The sequence below is a fragment of the Typha angustifolia genome, chromosome 15, assembly GCF_048772165.1.
Source record: "Typha angustifolia cultivar Huaian chromosome 15, ASM4877216v1, whole genome shotgun sequence".
NCBI classification, from domain to species: Eukaryota; Viridiplantae; Streptophyta; class Magnoliopsida; order Poales; family Typhaceae; genus Typha; species Typha angustifolia.
In genome coordinates this window covers 17,887,193-17,907,692 of record NC_133253.1, presented here as the reverse complement: position 1 = coordinate 17,907,692, position 20,500 = coordinate 17,887,193, and the positions used below count along the sequence as shown (strand labels likewise).

Here is a 20,500-nt window from a genome sequence, read left to right as displayed (position 1 = left end):
ATACTAACACAGTGCAGGATTCTTATCCTGCATACTCGAGTCAGGGTTATAACCCCGCATACTAGCATACTGCGGGGTTATGACCCTGCAGCGCGAGAACAAGTCAACATCTTCTTGCATGGAAAATTTTGACACAATAGTTTACACAAATTATAATGTACAAATTACCTGTGTGAATGTGACGTTTTGTCTTGCGTAGTGCCTTTTGACGTTTTTGTTATAGATGCAAAGAGAGGTTATGCAAACAGCAAATTACAACTTAGAGCCACCGTCCGTGTCTCCCTATGGTGGGGCAACATCTCCACTCTCGCCCATGATCGCTCCGACGTTCTCGCCAAGTAGCATCAATGAACACCCGAGTGTGGGGTTATAACCCCGCATAATGCAGGGTAATACCCTGCACAATAGAGTACGGGGTTATAACCCTGCAGAATGCAGGAAAGTCCGCAATAGAAAGGCCACATACTATTTACTATTTAACATATAGTCAAGGGTATTTTCATCATTGGGTTTAAAACATCAATTCTTAATATAATTTTATTATTTTAATATCAACTTTATATCACATCAAATTTAATTATTTCATCTTATAGTAGTATTGAACTAACATTACAATAGCTTATATTAGTATTAGCCATCTTCTTCTGATTTTAAAAGTTAGAATACTTATATTTATTTCACCCTTATTTGGGCTTCATTAATTGGGCTAGTGGTCCAAAATTGGGAGGCCATTAATAAATGCATTTGAACTTAATCTCAAGCATCTTTTGCTGGTCTTTATCTTATGCTTTACTCGCACCAAGAATGAGGACTTCTCATTCTCCTGTCATTATAATATGTAGCAACAGTCTCATGGGCTGTATTTAGAGGGAAGAAGTCCTCCTCTCCACCAGTAAAATTAAACAGATGATGGATCACAAGTCTCCTTTTCAACCCATTTCTTATAAGATAATAAAACTTCTCTTTCAAAAGTACAACACAATTGGTCACCCTGGATAATGGTAAAGTGGATATAATGCCAAATTATGGGACAGAATTGAAAGAGTGGCAGGGTAAAGAGTAATGCAATCTTCAACCTAGCTCTGTGGGTTCTGGCATGGTCATATATATATATATATATATATATATAGCTTTACCATATCATTTTTGTATCATTACTCTTACCATGATCAAAGGAATGAATAATGATTTTCCCTTACAACTTTTCATTTTTTTAATCGAACTAGACTGCATAAAAGAAAAAAAAATTATCCAATAAAAATCAATTTCAATGTTCACAAGCAAATTTAAAGGTTTAACCTCTGTTATAGACTACAATGGTTGGCGAACAAATTGCCTATTAATCAATCAAATTTTCTTTAAAAAGACAAAGGCCATGGGCCATGAAAGACAGCAGTTAGCTCACGCACATCTTGTCTCCTTTTAGAATTGATTGGTTACCGTAAAGAGGTAGGAAGGGCATGGAATTTTAAAGCTTTTAACTCTCCTGTCATTTTCCCTCCCTCACGATAGAAGAAAAGAATCATCCAAAAGATGAATGTATCATGTCAATGCATGAAGAGAGGAAAAGAGGCCAAATTCACTTTATCTTAACTTAATATCAGTATCCAATAATAAAAAGGGACAAAACGACGTCAACCGTTGACGAGCTAAAAGCTAAAATAATATCAAATCCCCATCAATGGTGTCGATCTCGGTCGTCAATGTGATATGGTATATAATAACCTTCTTAATCTTGGAGAGCCGAGTTGCATTATATATTTGCCATAAGTTTTACATACTAGCAACGTTTGAATTAGCTTGTGGTTTGTAGACACCGATTTGAACATCTACTCTCAAATTAATATTTGAATAAACACCCAAGTTAGAAGCTTCTCCTGCAAAGCTTTTACTTATAAATTGCAGGGCAAGAATTCCACCGTCCTGGTTGGTTGCGTAATAAGATCTTCCTACCTATAAACACAAGTTTTTTTAGTTATTTGTTAATAAGCAAGTAGGGGGTCAGATCACTACCATAATAAGGGTAAAAAATTATCACTTTTTTTAATATAGAAAAGATTTGCAGCATCCAACATGCAAAGATATAAGACACAAGCATTTCTATGAAAATATTAATCGGTTAAGGGTTTCGCAGTTTATTGATAAAATTTAATTAGATTTCGTAGTTTATTAATAAAAATCGTTCTTGTTTCTTTATAGGTTTGGCAGTTTATTAACAAAATTTATTCTTGTTGTATTGACACCGAAAAATTTGAAAGCTTTCGTCAGTGGTGTATCGGTTGGAAAAGATTAATTATGACAGCATTTTGTTAACTCAAGTTATTGGTTCATAAACGATAACTCGATCACGACTTAAACAGAATTATACTAAACCAAAACTTATTTAAACCTTTAAATTTGTATTGTACTATTATGCCATGAAAATTGGCCGGGGTTAATGGTTTCCTAATTTGGTGGTCGATTATAGAAGATTAAGTACATATATCTTCTACAAGTTTAAAATTTGTAAAAAGTCTCAAATTCTCACTGATACCAGAGCAGGAGGTCCGGAATTCATTCATTTGATTCAGAACTTTGAAGTTATCTTCTTCTTCTTTTTTTCCTCCAATGAACACTGCTGCAAGAAACTCTCAATCTACTCTTTCTAACTGTATCAAATGCTGCAGGATTTAGATATGCTCTTAGAACTTGCTGTGGAGCAGGGCAAGGGACATACAACTACAACAAAAGAGAGAGGTGTGGCATGAGTGGTGCAAGTGCCTGTCCCAATCCATCCTCTTATCTAAGCTGGGATGGGATTCACTTATCAGAGGCGGCCTATCGGTACATAGCCAATGGTTGGCTTAGAGGGCCATACTGTAATCCACCCATTCTAAGATAGGAGCCATTTCTTATAGCACCTCTTGCAAAAAGGAATGCAAGATAATAAATAGCAAATATTAAGAGTAATTTTGCACAAGGAAAACATGTAACTGTGATGTTCAAATAAATTGCGATTATGAGCATGAATTTATTCTCAACCTAACCAACCGCACAATCTGGAAGCGAGTAAGAATTTTCGCACACCAAGATGAAATTTGATGCACAGAAAACTAGCATTGGCCCTCAACCAGACACTTCAATAAGCAATATTACATTGTTGTTTTCTAAATATAACAAAGATCAACATCGAAAATTAATCATCAAGGCCTTACTTTCAAGCAAAAGTACTACCAAATAACCTAATCTATTGAAATGATATGGATTTTGTCCTGTATTACAATATCATTAATACTCAACCACCTACGGTTAGTATTTCAGCAGACTACTCTATGTGAGATATGTCGTCATGACCTAATTTAAAACAGCGTCATGACCTAATTTAAAACAGCATCGATATACCTGTCTTTAGGCTAGAAGAGATCATAGCTTTGATCGAAATATTAATTATGTGGAGCTTCTCGATGATTTACAAAAGCTCCCAGAGTGATTCTGCTGAATCATCGAAGGCCAGAATGGTAGAAGCTGATGATGGGGAAATCCCTTGTTCATTATGTGTTCCCACATCGATAACATGGTAAGCATCCTCGTTGTCCTTTGACTGTCCCAATTTTGCAATAAAGGGGAGCCAGAGTTTTCTCTGTTAAAAGTGAAAATTTTCATCTAACACCTGCACTAAGATTGTTATTTAATAAAAAATGGGAAAAAAATATAAATTACCTTATAGAGTTTATTTTTGTGCTCGTGATATGAAGTCAATGCAAGTTTATTATCTTCATCATCATTCCACATATCCTGAAGATCTACATTCTCAAACTCTCCTGTGATTTCTGTTTTCAGATGAGTCACATCAATATCGATGAACATTCCACCTGTATTGAAGCTATACGGTATTTCTGGAGAAGCTGTAATCATGAAAGGAGAGATGATCATGATAATAACAAGCAAATGATTACAGATTTACTCATTGATACAAAAAGTTGCATGACTTAAATAAATTAGTTATTCTTATATATGTGATAAATTAGTAGAAATTAAATGAGTGAGTTAACAATTGAGTTATCAAAGGGGAGGAAGTTACAAAATCACAAAAATGAATAAGAAGGTAGATGCATGAATTCCGTATTTATACTCCACAAAGTTACATTGCTGCATGAAGATGAAGTAGCTTGATTATATAATTGTCATTATTGTATGTACTACGGCGAGAAGCAAGAACAGAAAGAAAAAGAAAAAACAAAGGAGTAGTTGCAACTACATGGGATCAAGTACGTGTATGGATGCCAACAGTATTCACATCGATGGCCCTATAGGAGGATTATATGAAACTTTAGCCCACAATAGGTCAAGATTCTGAGAATAATACCTAGCATATGAGAATTACAAACAGTATTCACATCTATGGCCCTATAGGAGGATAATATGAATCTCAGCCCACAACAGATCAACATTCTGAGAATAGTAGCTAGTATGAGAATTACAAACAACTTTGCAAAGATAGAGCTTCGCTAAGAAACTACATTGGACACATCCATGCTAGAGTAATTCAGCTGTAAGAATTACAAAATGAATTCTAAAGCGTGCAGAGCAAATGCTTATGAACATGGTGTGACAGTGAGACTTCTGTAAAACCCAAACTAGCATCATCTACATCACTTGGTAGACATCTGGTGCCGGAAAATTAGTTGCACTAAACTAGTATCTTGTGTAGTTAATGTACATAGGGTGTCAATATGGACGGAAGCCTGAAAAGTCAGAATAGAAATATGTTCAGCTATAGCACAGACTAGTACCCCAGCCCAACACGGCCTAATTAGGCCTGGTACATCTTCAAGCCTCATCAGGTCGGGCTTGTTTCATATTGGATTGAGCTAAGCCACTACTTTGCATGACCATCCTGATCATGCACAAACTAATTCAGCCCATTGGCAGCCCCAGATGTAAGATGAGAATAGAACAAATCCAATCGAGGGGATTTTGCTTTAGTATTTGCGATGGATCCCCACTCAGAAATCTGTTAATAATTAATTATGAGCCTACATCCTAAATAAATTACATATTACAAAAGAAACATGGAGGAAGGAGGGGATTGTGGGATGATAAGTTAATTCTTATTAAGGTGCAGTCCTCCCGTCAGAGCTAGGATAAGAGAAGTGGAGACTATCGATGGATTCTTCATTTAATTCAAAAAAAATAAGCACATAACGGTTGCCTTCAAGGACTAGCTAGGCAATTAAAATGAACATGAGTTTGTGCATAACTGGTTGCTTAACTGCTAGCCAATGCAACTGACAGAAATTGCGAGTTGGCTAATGGAAGAAAAACAAAGATGAAGTATTGTCCAAATTCCTCGAACATTTAACATATAGGTAGACAGAACTGTTAAGCCAAAGGGTCAATCAGTTAGGAACAGGGTATGTAATATGCTTCAACTCCTGCATAATTCCCTATCATTTGCAAGATGAGTGAGTCAATACTAGTTACCAAAGGCATGTTGATATATACTCAGTGAGGAAGGCAGACCAGCAGTACCTCTGCTTACCATGTCAGTCCAAAACGTTGACAATAGATTAGGCTTTAACAAGCATATGAATGGAAGGAGCATAGAAATCCTTTATCTTGAAGTAATTTTAATTCCACCAAGGGTAGCATTAATCTAATGCATGCAAGAACTTCCAAGGAACTAAAATAAGAAGAAAAAAAGAAGAAGCTCAAACTAAATTCTTTGGGAATATTCAGAAAAAAGAGAGACTTCGGGGACTAGCAGAAAAGCATAGAAGAGTTCAAAAAGGTGTCAGGAAATCAGGCATCATCAAAAATATCATTTGTTTGGCTGAGAAAATAAAACCTTTAATCTTTGATGGAAATGACTCCTCAACTGATACTTCATTACCACCAGTAGGTCTCTCATACCAATCAGTTGAAACCTCATCAGGTAGCTCTCTAACATTTTTATCAGCTACATTGAACCAGTTGGTGTTGATCTAACGCAGCAGAAAAGGACCTCCTCAGAAACATAAAAGAAATCACTAAACTAAGAGTGCTAAATCCTATCAGAGTTAAGAGTGCAAAAAGTGCCATCCATAATGCCAAAAGAAAATATCTGCAGAAAGAGAATTTGAAATGAAGTTTATGATAACAAACACAGACCTGGACATTTTCTCCTTTACATGCATGGAGTTTTTCCAAATTATAAAATATGTTTTCCAATGCTCCAAATGTAGCCATGTGAAACCTTTACTATAAGAGAGAGGAACAACAAATTCTTTGTCCACCTCCTTTGCATACAAATTATTCAGATTGCAGTGTCCTAATCTGCATCTGCAAATGATGATTTGAATGACAAAAACAAACTTTACACATTGAAAGTCAAACATGCAAAGTGTCAAAAACACCAGATGTTTGATTAGTCAAGAATTTAACAGAAGAAGTGACTAGAAAACATAGAAAAGTTAAAAAAAAAAACATGAATATGTGCTTAACATAAAATCACTCATATTATTTGACTACTCTTTTATGTTAGCCTTCACTCAAGATTTGTTTTGTTCTACTTAGTGTTAAAGATAATTCTTTGGGAACAATCTTTCCAATAATGGAGTTCATAGAACTTCTCTTGTTTTGCATTGGCAAGAGCCTCGTGCTCTATGGAGCTTTCTTTATACCCTGGCATAGCATGTTCTCAAATCCATCATACACTTATTCTATATCTCTTGTAGCCAGTTGTTGTTGTGTACCAAAATGACCAATGTTTTGTCTATATCTTGTAGTCTGTAGTTAAGGTGTGTAAGAAAGATCTAAAAGCCATATACAGGACTAACTTTACAAAGCTTAACAAGAGAAAAGGATTTTCCTACCTATTGTAGCCAGTGGTTGTTGTGTGCCAAAAAGATCTAAAGGCCATCTACAGAACCACCTTTACCAAATTTAACAAGAGCAAAGGATTATCCTGGCTCTCATAGCAAACAAGTACTGAGCTGTTGCATGATGGAGATGGCAAATCTAATTATATGAAACTAAATAGTATCCAGATAGCAAGTGACGACTATCCATTCAAATAAAAGAACTACAACCTGTTCTGTATATTTTAACCTCAACAAACGTTGGAACTTCCAGCACCTCTCTTCCTGAATCTTCCAGAACTTCTCTTAATGTATTTGATTCATTCAAACTTTCTCCTCGGTGACAACTTCTACAGATAATGTTAACCATGATTTATGATCTTTACTTTTCAGCACGATCAGTCCATGACCCCCAATATTACTGATGCTATGTGACCCCTAAAGTCCCGGACTCTCAAAAGATTCACTAAGAAAAGACCAAGAATGCATGTAAATTCTCGCTAGGCTAAAACTTCTTGAAAGCGCTCATCACATGCTACCATCAGGTTCCTTTAACCATAAATCCAATCAATCTACAAACTTTGAAGTTCTAAAAAAACACACACAAGTATACAATCAAAGATTCGAACAGTTCTTCTTAAATAATTCATTTTACAATAAATTAATACTTTTACTACTAGGTTTTGGACATACTGTAACTCATGAATAGAACTATAATACTTAATCTTATGCAGAAACCCTAGAGCGAGAGAAATCCACTACTCCATACCAATAAACTACTGAATATTTAAGCAGAAGAAGTTAAATTGGAACAACAAATCAACTAGCAACTACAGAGAGCGGAGGAGATTACCAGAAGAGACGCTCATATTGGAACGACGAAGACAATTTAACGGAGAACAAATTTAAAGTAACATGAAACGCTGCATACGAAACAAAATTAGATTGAGATAAAAGAAACAAGATATTGGGTTAACGGATGGTGGGACCCGCTTTAAAGATAGATTAGTACACAAGTTTAATATGAATTCGATCCTGTAAAAGATAAATATAAAAATATTTTTTAATATTCTAAATATCAATATTTTGTCGTTCATTGTCGCAGAGTTTGTGAGTAAATTGATCCGTTGACGGGGTTTTGACCGGCGACCCTCATGATCGTGTAGCTTGCCTTTTGTCGGGCTAATAGTTCATCACAAAACTTATTCCAATTTTCTTTATCCTACTAACAACCTGAGATAGTTTATTACACATTTTTTTAATACCAGTCTTGCAAAGATTTCTGGGATAGAGGAGGCTTTATATTCTCAGATAATCTCCCTCACCAAACAGGTAGCCCATTCAAAACATTATCTAATGATAGCCTTAATAGAGGTACTTGAGACATGAAATTAATATATATATATCTACTTGAGACATAAAATTAGCTAGCTCGCCCAATGTGGGCCGGCCCAATACTTGAACAAAGTTAGAAGGCCAGATCTATGATCTGCGCCATGTTCCCACGCAACAATTTCCTTTTTTTTTTAAATAAAAATAAATAAATTATATAACTATTTCGTTTATTATATGTCAAAGTAGTTAACTACACTACAAGAACTCGCTGACCAACATCGCATATAACTCATCCAAGCATGGCTCCATGGTTTCCAACTCGGTAGCAAATTGATCAATACCCACCATTGCATCTTCTGGTGCCAATTCCCTCGACCATTCCATCTCTGTCCCCCTGCTAACCTCTGCACAACTTACTTTCTTTCCTGCTCTGCGTGCCGACGGCATCTCGGGCGCCGTCTTAACCACCGTCGACGAGTCCTTCCCGGTGAGCTGCTGCACGACGGTCTTGAAATTTGCGACGTCGGTCTCCACAAACTGCGTCTCGATGACCTTCGTGGTGATCACCTCCACTATCTGACGACCGGGCATCACTTTATACATATGAGCTCTTTTGAAATTTAACTTGATTTTTGTCTTGGAAGTTAGGCTCTAGAATTCTATTTATAGTTTTATACATAGCGAAGTGTAGCGCTTGGAAAGAAGTTGGAATAGTCCTGGCAGCACGAAGGGGTCAAAGTATATAGGTGAGGTCAACCTTAGGGGATTTGGATTTTGACGGTGGTTCACTTGGCCTAGAAATGGAAAAGAAAACGTGAGGTTGCTACGTCACCTCGTGGTTCTGTGGCCGTCAAGCCAACTCAACTCTGGTAAGCAGATGTGGGACAGCAAAATTGCACTAACTTTTGGAGTTAATTGGGGTTGCTTCAAGGAAAGTTAGTGATGGAAATTTGTTGCTCTAAATTGCCGGCTGTAAATTGCTAGCAATTACCATGACCGCACTGACGGTTCTATCGAGAGGAATTAATTCAAGAATTAATACGTGGGACATTGAACAACAGTGAACAATAAATAAGCTAAGTAATGTTATAGTTACAAGCACTTTCACAAAAATTCTATCATACATACATGTGGCTGTTAGGTAATCAGTTTATCTAAAAATTAACCTAAATCATTAGGTGATGTGCTAATAATGCAGATCATGCATGCTTTTAACATGCAGTGGCAAGTTATCAACTCTTAATAATTTCTCTCTCTCTCTCTCTCTATCTCACAACTATTTATATCAATGTAAAAAATGGCGTCATATTACCACTGTTTGTAGAAGGTTTGCAAAGTGTTTGTCGACATGGCTTTATTCATAGTACAGTAGATTGAAGAAATTAATTCCTGCCACTAGCTATCAGGAAAACTCAGCAAGGCTGAAGTCATTATCAGGAGAAGAAAATGCCAAAGGATGACAGAATGGTCCCTGCTAGAAGATTTCTGTTAATGATTTCCATCCACGTACTGAGGTTGTCTAATATTCAAAGGTCATGCATCCAAATCTGCGACTTGTCTAAAGATTAGAAGAAAATCACCGATTCACACAATGGAGAACTTAGACACGTTATATACCGGCATATATATATATATATATATAGATTGAATAATAATCTATGATAAAGAACAATTGTTAGACATCTCAGTAATGCATCTTGAGGAAATTAGTGGTGGATTTGAGCTAAACAATTGGGCCGCAGCATTACATATGACAAAAGGAAAATGAGGCTTAGGAAGGTTACACCCTAGAAATATTTAGTAAAGCCTTAAATCTTGAAGAGAGGAGAGGATTGCTGCAAGTGAGTTTCTTTAGCCACATTCAGCAGAATGAGAAAAATCAGAGGAAAAAAGAGTGTACAATTGCAGATTCTGTGATCATACATTGTGTTGGATCATTTTCTACGCAGCAGCTAGGAAAGAAGATCCCAAAGAAGAGTTCTCCTTAAAGCAGTATCTGTTGTCCTAAGTTTAGAGCTTAGAGAGCCTCCAGTTTGTCCAACAAAGACTTCAATTATAAATCTTGTAATTAACCTGTTGCAATTTAGCCATGTATCAATAAGTTGTTGAGAATATTAGACTTCTTACATCAATGCTAACTTACTCATAGGCTATTGTTAATTACAAGGTGCCATGAGCAATGAACTACGAGGTGAGCAATGAAACAACAATGAGGTTTCCCTGCTTTTACGCAACGAAATCATTTCATTGCCATGTTCTCCGTAATCATCGTGCCATGACACGCGTAATACTTGAAAATAAAGGAATCTCGTTCATCGATCTATGTTCACAAGTCTGTACAAAATAATCAGACCTAATCATGGATTCATAATTATAACATCTAGGTTATCCAGATCTGATTTTTTTTTATTATTACAAATAACATGTGATGCATATATATTTAACTAATGGATCCTTTCTTCACGGCCAAGGCAAAATATCTTTAGCAATTAGGTTATGTGTACTAATAAAAATGCGCATTTACCATTTGATGTCTGTTAAAATGAGAGAACTCATTCACATGCTAATTGGCTGATACTTGTTAAATTTATATCAAATTATGAGATGTAAAGCAGCACAGGATCAGTAGAAAGAGACCCAAAAATGAAACAGGCCCTCAGGAATATTCAACTCAAAGGCCTTCAAAATTGCACACATCTAGCAGCAATATCTAATCGCATATTATTGTTTAAAGGACATGGATCACTAGTATATCTTAGGAACCTTTGTGCTCAAGGAACCCTTTACAGATCTCGATGCAAAGCCATGACTAGCGTAATGCACATCAATGATCTCTCAAGCTTAGCTTCATCTATACCCCCCACCCCAAGACGCAACAAACTCAAGCCGTTATATCTGCATTCATGAAATGGCCCACAAGATATAGACACAATACTAGTCAAACCCTAAAAAACTTTTGATCGAAAATTTAAGAGAAAAGGAGCAAAATGAGGCGGATCGGAGAGGAGCACTCAAGTTGATGAAGGGTGAGGAAGTGAACAAAAACGTTTCTGTGATTCAAACACGTAAAGTAAAGTAAGTAAAAGCTTTGGCCTCTTCTTGGAAAATATTCTCTTTATCTAATACGTGCATGTTGTAGTAACATAGGACATGCACAGAATACGTGGATAGCTGCTTCACTAGGGCAGGAATGTACATATTGGGAAATATAGGAAAAGAGGGAGGAGAGAGAAGGGAAGTCACGGCCACCTCTTCCGAGGGAGTGGAAGGGACAGAGCACAGAAATGTAGGCGAAGAAGAAGGAAGGTAAGACTTCCACATCTTCCCTTCTCTTACTTCCTCTCTCTCTCTCTCTCTCTCTCTCTCTCTCTCTCTCTCTCTCTCTCTCTCTCTCTCTCTTTCTTTCTCTTTCTCTTGGAGGTCACAAAATTTAAGGCCTTGTGATTATTTTTTCCCTTCTCACAAGGTTCAATGTCCTTCTGTAAGCTGCTCTAATGCTCACAATTTTTAGCAAATGACTATATTGCCACAAGAGATCCTTGGAGAGAGAAAGAGGTGGTAAAACTTACTCCCTCTAGCAACCACAAGCATACCCATTTTATTAAGGATTATATTTGATATAATTGCCACAGAAACTTTCATGTATAATTGTCGTCGCATTCTATCAAATATTATAATTATCAGTAAAATCTATTAACTCTCTAACGGCATGTTAATAAAAAAATTTCTAACCAAATGTTGTTAAAAGTTGATAAACTCTCAATATATATAGATAAATAAAATACTCTTCTTTTTAAAGTATAGAGTGTAAATTATTTAACAGCAATTTATGACTTACATAAAAAAAAGGACATATTTTCTTGTGCTATAATATTGATCTTGAACCATTTGAAAAAAAAAAAAAATCTATACAAGGGCAGCACAATCTTTTTAATCTAAGTTCAGTTTTATTACATCTACTCCTATATTTTACTTCTAATAAATGAGCTTAATATTCTCAAGTAAGTTTTCTTAAGATTTTAATTTCAAACTAGGAGTATTCCAGATAATTTTAATTTTAAAAAGTAATAAACTTGTGTTCTCTATTTTATTTAGGAATGGTTAGGTAAAAACTATAACCGAAAGTATTTTTGAGGGATTAAAAGTAAAATACATGGTAAATTTTCTTTTTATCAAAATAGAGAGAACTAGCAGAAGAAGGGAGGGGCCTTTTGGTAAATTGATCCATCCAGGAAAAGGTTTGACTGTGTGGAGGGAGGGAGGGGATGGCGTGAGAAATCCGTTGGGTCAGCAATAGGGGCGGTTAGTTTAACATCACCGAGGCGTCCTCGAACTGAGGGCGCGGAGGAGTGCAGCTGCGGGATCCTTGCACGTGCGAAACCCCGTCCGCCCCACGGACTTCTGAGGGCCCCCCACCCCGTCCTACCTGCTCTCGTCGATTCACGTGCGCCAAGAGCCCAAGAATTAACCCCTTCTTTCTCCCCTACCCAATGCCCAACTTTGCCCCTCTCACACCTATCTCAATATGATTTTATGTTATATATACACTGTTCGTCCATTATTTAACTATTTAAGCCTTTTGAGTTAATTAGTTATCTAGCAATGATTAGCATATAAGCTCTTGATTTATTTTTAAAAAAAAGTTGTGCTTCCTATAAGACAATGAAAATGATAAATAATTAAATATTTTCATGACAGTTGACCTAGTAATCCAATCTAGTTATTGTCGATTTTTGAAGTTATGGTGCTCTTAAATAATGATAAAAAGAAATTATACGAGTGACCCAAAAAAAAAAAAAAAAAATCAAGGGTCATAACATAACTATTCCTGGGCTCAAAATAGGGAGAAAAATGAAAGGAAGGTCAAAAGAGTAATTTGACAGTAATGCAGAGGACCAGTCCCCAAATAATGAGTAGTGCCCTATGGGGGGCAAATTGGAAATTTCCATAGAACCTTGTGACCTAGGGAGGAGCTGAAATAAGAATGAAACCCCAGGCCTGAATGAGAGGAGAACAAATATAAAAATGAATAGAATACAGCACCTTGAAGGGAATAGAAGAAGAATAGAGATCTGATATGGAATATGGAATGAGAGGTGTAATTCCCTCATTCTCTCTCACATGAAAATGCCACTGCATGATTGATCTGGATTCTCTCTTCTCCCCTTGACAGGTCTGGACATCTCCTTACTCCTTCTGAGGCGAATTCTGGGCAGGTCTCCTATTCAGCAGACAACCCCCCTTCTTCTCATTAGACTTTGCAGCATAGTCCAAATTATACCCCATGCACTCTTGACTGTAACCCTATAAACTAACAATATTATATATATTTCTAGCTAAACCCCCACCTAGTCCTACCATTATTATATCTCATTAAGGCTTCTCCTAGTGGGTTGTCACATTATCTTAACCCTACCTCCTCTCCCTTAAAACCCTTCTTCTTTGCACCAAGCCAACATCTTCCTTTTGCTTCTTGGCTTTCTTGGTTGTCTTTTTTTGTTGTTGTTGTTGTTGTTTCCGCCGCTGCTGCTGCACTTCTTGCTTGTACTTCCAAGGTCTGTGTTCCTTCTATCTGAGTTCTTGCTATATATGATGCGATACTAACTAACTGTAGCAATTTTTTTTTTTTCACTCTCTTTAGAGCTTCTCCTTAATTTCTTTTGGGTGCTCATGGTCTACTCCTCAGATCTTACAACAAGCAAGCATGCTTCAGAGCCACGGGCCGCTGACGGTGCCTCCCGGCTTCCGTTTCCACCCGACAGATGAGGAGCTGCTCTACTATTATCTGAGGAAGAAGGTGGCCTATGAATCCATCGATCTCGATGTCATAAGAGATATTGATCTCAACAAACTAGAGCCATGGGATCTCAAAGGTTAAATATCTTTTGATCAGTTGATCAGTTCTATGTATCCTTCTTGCATGCTTGAATCATGCAGGTTAATTAATATGAACTTATCTGATGTCAAGCAGACAAGTGTAGAATTGGATCAGGACCTCAGAATGAGTGGTACTTCTTTAGCCACAAGGACAAGAAGTACCCAACCGGGACGCGAACCAACCGGGCAACAACTGCCGGATTCTGGAAGGCCACTGGGAGGGACAAGGCTATCCATCTCAGCAACTCAAAGAGGATCGGCATGCGGAAGACTCTGGTCTTCTATGTCGGTAGAGCTCCCCATGGCCAGAAGACTGAATGGATCATGCATGAGTACCGCCTCAATGATGAGCTCGCTCAGGTTCAGGTACAATTTTTCTGTTCTAATGGCTGCATATTTATTTTCCATTCTGTTGTTTTAAGATCGATATATCAAACTTAGGAGTTATGACTACCAACACCAAAGCTAGAGCACATGATGTTACTTAAACCGTTACAAAAAGAGCCCTAGATCTCCTAAGAACATCTCCATATACACTTCTACTCGATGAAGTAGTTTGGATCTGATGAATAACTTTGCACCCATCAGCAAAAATCTGACAAGGAAATAAATTGCATGCTCTAGTTATTTAATGCTAGCTCCTTATATAACACACAACAGGCAGTAGCCCTTCTTTGATACTTTGAAGTATCCATCATTTCAACTGTAAATGATCATGTCTAGGCCTACACACTGTAATTTCCAGGAGCATGGAAATTCTTTTGCTTTGCCTTTGAGTTGTCTACACAATTATTCTATGAGTCTTTCCAAATTTCTTTTAATCGTTACTACTAACGTTAACTATTTCATGCCTTAGAATCATTCATTAATTCTGAACTATCAACAGTGCTAAGGTATATATCCTTTCTTTTTCTCTATGTAGGAAGATGGATGGGTTGTATGCAGGGTCTTCAAGAAGAAGAACCAACAAAGGGGCATTCCTCCGGAAGCTATGCTCGAAGAAGATGAACTCCTTCCCTTAAGGTCAAGTGGGCCTACTTCAATGGAGCAGAAGCATAACTATCAGATGCCATGCGACTATTCATATGATACCTCCATGCATCTCCCTCAGCTCTTGAGCACTGAATCTTCTCTCCCTTCGTTTATGCCTCCAGCTTCCATGAACTCATTGGACCTTGAGTGCTCTCAGAATCTGATGAAGCTGACATCGGGAGGTGGCACTGGGTTTGTTCCGCAAGAAAGGTTTTCCGGAGATTGGTCAATCTTAGACAAGCTTCTCGCATCCCACCAGAACCTGGATCAGCTCTTCCAGGGCAAGCTCAACCCACCGACTCAACTCATGGACATGGGCGGCGCATCAGCCCAGAGGTTCCCCTTGCACTATCTTGGATGTGAGACTGACCTCCTGAAATTTTCTAAGTAAGGTTCTTAGTCTGTTTCCTTTTTATTGCTTGACTAGGGTTCTTATTTATCTCTAGATGCTTGTGTGCTTAAATGTATATAAGTGCAGTGTTTGGGCCATTATCATTTTCCAGTGGTTTGAACAAGAGATTTTCCTATTTGTATTTGGTCTAAGGTTTTTTCTCAGATTAATATGTTTGGCCTAAGTTCGTGCTTAATTTTAGTCAATCATATCTGAAGATTATAACTATTAATTTGCATATCTGTGGTACATGTATGATATATTAAAATTCAATTACTGCTTATTAGACGTAACAATCAGGCAGTTTAATCTTGGTCAGAAATTTGAGTTTACTTACCAATAACGCAAAGTTCTCTTCCAGCCATTACAAGGAAAGGGTTAATCTTCTACTGATCAAGATCATTTTCTCTTTTCTAGGAGTGAACCACTAGGTGAGTGTGCATCTGAATAAAAGATATATCATTCTTATTTAATTAATGGAGCAGATCTTGGATCCTGCGAAGAGGAATGGGAAAAGAACATGGTGAAGCAAGACCATGTATTGCAAAATACGTCTACTTGGCCTTGGAAGTAGAAGGGAAATAAATCATTTAGTAGGAAACAAAGATGATCTAAATAAGCTATGAACATAGGGCACTGTTTGGAATGTGGCTAACCACCCAACTCAGGAAGTTATGCTATAACAACTTTACTGAACAGGAGATGTAACTAAACGTTTCCAGTTTTCATCATCATAAAGTAAAGAAAAATATTTCCACACTAAATGTATATTCACGAGAACATAGAAAGTTGATCATTATGATACGTGTTAGGCCCCAGTATATGCTAGTCAAAACAAAAGAGGGAGATTCTATCAATATCCGTGTTATTAAAATGATTCAATTTGAGATGTCTAGAAACTAAATGGCCCTAAAAATCGACAGTCCCGACAGTTGATGAAAATTTGTTTGAATGTCAACTTTTACTAAATAATAAATACAACAAACCAAACAACAGTTTGCATTTCCTTTGTTTCCATGTAGCATCTACGTGTGCATGCATTTAATAAGTAAATGTGCATCCCTGGATAGCCCCTTAATTCAAAAGGGCAATGTGTTTTTGTGTTCAAGAGGAGGAACTGCTCTTGTACCAAATGAAACCTCTAAAGAAGGAATTGGGAAAAACCCTAGCAATATCAGCGACCCCTCATCTGTGCCATTCTACGAAATTTTACTCCTCAAGGGGCGGCAATCTCTGATACGATCTAAGAAAAAACTCCTAGAAAATTAAACAACGACGGTTTGTTCGATTTGTAACTCCTAGAGTACACAATGCAAGTTAACTATCGGTTTCTCCCACTCTTCGTGGATCAAAATAAGCACAACGAACCCAAGTAATTACTAATAATAACATTGATTCCGAAGACAAAGAGGGACAAGCCTAACCTTGCTTCGTCTCCTCTTGCTCGTTCCAAACTCTCTTGGGATTGCTTTCCTTCCCTTCTCTGACCTCCCAGCTTTTCATCTTTCCTTTTTGTAGGTAGTAGCGGCAAACGGCGATGGATCCGAATCGGGTCGGATGCGGATAGGATCCGTACCCGTTAAGTTATCGGGTACGTACCCAACACAAACTAGTTTGGGTCCTTTGGGATCTTATTGGTTACCGCAGTACTATCACACTGGTCCTCGATCTTTTGAGAAAACATTTTTGCCAAATAAGTGAGGCCCTAAAAGTATCATCATTCTAGGTACTCTATTGCAATTATTGCGGGTGTATCTGGTATCTAGTATTAAATTAGAAAACCCCCCTCCAATTTCAACTATTTCTTCATTCAAAATAATTTCATTGGGACTTAAAATGTTACTTGCATTGATGCTTTCAGCTTGTAGCATTTTGCAGAACAAGGTTGATATATTGACGGTAAGATCGAATTGCTTTTGATAATATAAGTTCATTATATTGAATTAAACCTCACTTATATTATAGTTTTTTAGAGATAATTTTATTTAAAATTATTAAACTATCACTCATTTTTACATACACCTTATGAAACAATTTTTTTCAAATATCTCTTCAGGTAGTTTTTAGTTATACTTTTCATCTATAATACCATGTTATTTACGAGTTTATACCATTATTCTTTTATAGGAAAGAAATAAAAAAATATATATATACTAAAATATTATTATAATTGGAGGAATATATTTGTTTCTAATAATTAATAGTTGAAGAAGCCCTAAGTGAAATTATCTTTATTTTTCATATATTATGAATTTGTTAATATATCTATTATTCCTCCAAAAAGAAAACTTTAATATATCCATCAAATATTATTTCTAATGCTCATGAAGGAATCTGACCTCACAATCTATGTCATGAAAAAAAAAGTAAGCTGATTGGGCTACAGTGGATCCTAAAAGTTTGGTTGAGAAGATGACATAGCTCGGCCACAGTTGATCTGGCAGCAGTCAATCACAGTGCCAAGCACTTCAATTGCAGGAAATTCCCGTAGTGGGGCTGCAGTGGATCTGCTCCCCAATGTGATGGGAAGATCTCTTACTTCAAAGCCACGAGTGTGGCATATTGAATCGGACTACACCGAGGCCATCAGATGCATGCAGCAGGCTGAGCTCAGCCCATGGCGCGTCTGTAATCTGGCGCGCGAATGTGCGAAGCTAGCCAATGGCGTTGGTGAGGTCCGGTTATCCCACGTGGGGAGAGAAGCCAACTCGGTCGCTGACTGGGCAGTAGCGAGGGCCAGTGTGGCTTCGGGTTACTGCCAGGTGGAGCGACTAAGCAACGCTCTACCGGAATTATGTAAGCTTTTAACTGTCGACACGGACACGTGGCGGCAGATCATCAATAAATAGCTGACTTCAGCTCTTTGCAGTCAAAAAAAAATAAAAACACGAGTGTGGCATATTTAATATCTTAAAAAAAAAGGAGTGTGGTATATAACCGGTACCTTTCTATGATCGGTTACAAAACTAACTTTAGTCTCAAATAATTATTATAAAAAAACTCATTTAATAGTTTAATGGCTTGGCTTAACGTTTGGCTTAGCTCAGATTAGTTGATGATTCAACAGTATTATAGCTTGGTGGAAAAGCTGTTAAATAGTGCGACGATTTGAAGCGATGTCTTAGCAATATTTAATTCAGAGCAATAGCTCAATAATACAAATGAATTGAAGTCTAGATTAGACAACTTAGTATGTTTATTAGAATTTGGTGAGAACAAAGTAACTCTTAACTTTTAATGCCTAAAAGAAGGGTTTTACTTTGTATTTAGAAAGGAGTTAGGACTTTTGTCCGGCCCAAATATAATCTAGCTCTTGATTAAAAAAAAAACACAAGTGTGGTATATATATATATATATATGTATATATATATCAATAATTAGTTTGCCAATTAAACATATTTTATTGACCATTTTGGTAACTAAGGGTGTCAACGAGCCGAACATGCATGCTGGGCGTTGCTTGTGTTTAGTTTAGAACTAAATTTATGAAACTCGATCACGAGCTAAACTTAAAAAATCAGCTGAAATTGTAGCTTGTGTTTGCCTCAAAAAGAATTGGTGCGAGCTCATTTTCTACCTGTTTAGCTTGGGCGAGCTAAGTCAAGCTCGTTCACGGCTTAGCTCCATTGCTATAGTTAAATCAATAAACTTATGGAAATAATCTCAATCTAATAATAATTAAGTTTTTGACCATTAGAAAAATTAGTAATGCTAAACTTTGCTTGCGTTTCGCTCATTTATATTGAGCTCAAATCTTAGCTCGAATTTGACTGATTTACTAAATGACTGAGTCAATCTTGAACGAAATTTCGAACCAAACAAGAATTATGCAAGCAAGCAACCAGCTAGATTATGAATTATCAGTTTCATGCCATGCATTTATTTCTCTTTCTCTCTCTCTCTCTCTCTCTCTCTCTCTCTCTCTCTCTCTCTCTCTCTCTCTCTCTCTCTCTATATATATATATATATATATATATATATATGTATATAGCGGAGGTACCGATTAAAATGAGTTCATAACATAGTAAGGCCTACGAGCCTTCGTGCCATTTTCATAATTCCATCTATATATTTATCTATCTATCTATCTATCTATCTATCTATCTATCTATCTATCTATCTATCTACCTATCTATCTATCTGTAAGTAGCGAGTAGTAGCGGCTAGTGACACATTGCATTTACTACATACGTAGTAGTCACTTAAGAGTACATACGTCTCCCCCCGGAGCCAGACTCCCTCTGGCAGTTTAAGTACAAGGCGGCGACCGGCGAACCGAGGTGGTAGAGCTCCGCGAAGTCTCTGGTGCTGAAGTTTTGGCGCCACCCGGGAGCGTAAACCGTCTGCCGGCCGAGCTGCTCGAAGAGTACGAAGACCAACCGGTGGATCCCCATTGTCGGCCGCGGGCTCTCGTAGCACATCACCTCTTGTCCTGCGTGATCTCAGATTACACACTTACTAGTCGTACTAGGAAATGCAGCTTAATATATATATATATAAAATCTTAGGTGTTACTACTCACCAAATGATGCTCCTGTGGTTCCAGGGATATCTGTGACCAGCCTAATTAAAACATCAAAGAAATCAAAGTTTTAAAAGACTTTCTTTACTGATCGAGGGAGCACAACAAGCTAGTTACATAATTAATTATATTAGTGACTTTATTAATATACCAATGGAGGTATTCCCTCAGATGTGGGTCACTCGGACTCGGAGCATCTGGGTCTACCATCACCTGCTTTAATAAAATAATTAACCAAACCACGCAAGATAGATCTCGAGAAGCAGGCCTACGTACGTATATACGTGCACGGTTAATTATAATACATATACAAACTAATAGACTTACAACAGTGTAGAAGGTCCTCAGGTCATTCCCACCAACTTCAACTCTTGGCTGAGTTACTACCTGGGAGGGCTTGAACTCGCGTCCATTGGTCACCTCCCTTGAGCCATAGCTCACTCGAAGTGGGGTAGTTCTGTTGAAGGGGTCAATTACATCTCCAATCACCCTACCAACTACCAAAGGGTCCCTTTCTCTGTACAT

At 37.3% G+C, this 20,500-nt stretch overlaps 3 protein-coding genes across 8 annotated transcripts; 1 reads left to right on the top strand and 2 right to left on the bottom strand.

Annotated features, from left to right (window-relative positions):
• Positions 1-3,086: 3,086 nt before the first annotated feature.
• On the bottom strand, positions 3,087-8,793 carry LOC140779918 (uncharacterized). Of its 3 annotated transcripts, none has more exons than XM_073125258.1 (5): positions 7,672-8,793; positions 6,130-6,300; positions 5,828-5,963; positions 3,700-3,884; positions 3,087-3,580 (listed from the first exon to the last, which is right to left on the bottom strand). In XM_073125258.1, exons 2-5 carry the CDS (start codon positions 6,205-6,207, stop codon positions 3,449-3,451), a joined length of 531 nt encoding a protein of 176 aa, XP_072981359.1. In that variant the 5' UTR covers positions 6,208-6,300; positions 7,672-8,793; the 3' UTR covers positions 3,087-3,448. The 3 variants fall into 3 exon arrangements, with proteins under 3 accessions (XP_072981359.1, XP_072981358.1, XP_072981357.1); XM_073125257.1 differs by having other exon boundaries at positions 3,087-3,619; positions 6,130-6,332; positions 7,672-8,070; XM_073125256.1 differs by having other exon boundaries at positions 3,087-3,619; positions 7,672-8,069.
• Positions 8,794-13,194: 4,401 nt separating this feature from the next.
• LOC140778907 (NAC domain-containing protein 76-like) lies at positions 13,195-17,269 on the top strand. 4 transcript variants are annotated; one of them, XM_073123805.1, is made up of 5 exons: positions 13,195-13,708; positions 13,840-14,026; positions 14,125-14,396; positions 14,953-15,449; positions 16,972-17,269. In XM_073123805.1, the coding sequence occupies exons 2-5, from the start codon at positions 13,858-13,860 to the stop codon at positions 16,973-16,975; spliced, it is 942 nt and encodes a 313-aa protein (XP_072979906.1). In that variant the 5' UTR covers positions 13,195-13,708; positions 13,840-13,857; the 3' UTR covers positions 16,976-17,269. The 4 variants fall into 4 exon arrangements, with proteins under 4 accessions (XP_072979906.1, XP_072979904.1, XP_072979905.1 ...); XM_073123803.1 differs by lacking the exon at positions 16,972-17,269 and adding an exon at positions 15,871-16,105; XM_073123806.1 differs by lacking the exon at positions 16,972-17,269 and adding an exon at positions 15,871-16,131 and having other exon boundaries at positions 13,495-13,708; positions 13,795-14,026.
• Positions 17,270-19,618: 2,349 nt separating this feature from the next.
• LOC140779145 (protein VERNALIZATION 3-like) lies at positions 19,619-20,500 on the bottom strand. The gene is made up of 4 exons (XM_073124127.1): positions 20,303-20,500; positions 20,127-20,188; positions 19,976-20,016; positions 19,619-19,885 (listed from the first exon to the last, which is right to left on the bottom strand). The coding sequence occupies exons 1-4, from the start codon at positions 20,498-20,500 to the stop codon at positions 19,656-19,658; spliced, it is 531 nt and encodes a 176-aa protein (XP_072980228.1). The 3' UTR covers positions 19,619-19,655.

Bases quoted from the DNA above. Each gene is read 5' to 3' on its own strand.
- LOC140779918 (XM_073125257.1), bottom strand. From the start codon at position 6,207: ATGGCTACATTTGGAGCATTGGAAAACATATTTTATAATTTGGAAAAA. The intron at 5,964-6,129 runs GTCTGTGTTTGT...CTGCTGCGTTAG, and splicing joins GTAAAGGAGAAAATGTCCAG to ATCAACACCAACTGGTTCAA. The intron at 3,885-5,827 runs GTTTTATTTTCT...TCATGATTACAG, and splicing joins ATTTCCATCAAAGATTAAAG to CTTCTCCAGAAATACCGTAT.
- LOC140779145 (XM_073124127.1), bottom strand. From the start codon at position 20,500: ATGTACAGAGAAAGGGACCCTTTGGTAGTTGGTAGGGTGATTGGAGAT. The intron at 20,189-20,302 runs GTAAGTCTATTA...TTATTAAAGCAG, and splicing joins TGAGGACCTTCTACACTGTT to GTGATGGTAGACCCAGATGC. The intron at 19,886-19,975 runs GTGAGTAGTAAC...GAGATCACGCAG, and splicing joins AACCACAGGAGCATCATTTG to GACAAGAGGTGATGTGCTAC.
- LOC140778907 (XM_073123806.1), top strand. From the start codon at position 13,858: ATGCTTCAGAGCCACGGGCCGCTGACGGTGCCTCCCGGCTTCCGTTTC. The intron at 14,027-14,124 runs GTTAAATATCTT...GATGTCAAGCAG, and splicing joins AGAGCCATGGGATCTCAAAG to ACAAGTGTAGAATTGGATCA. The intron at 14,397-14,952 runs GTACAATTTTTC...TTCTCTATGTAG, and splicing joins ATGAGCTCGCTCAGGTTCAG to GAAGATGGATGGGTTGTATG.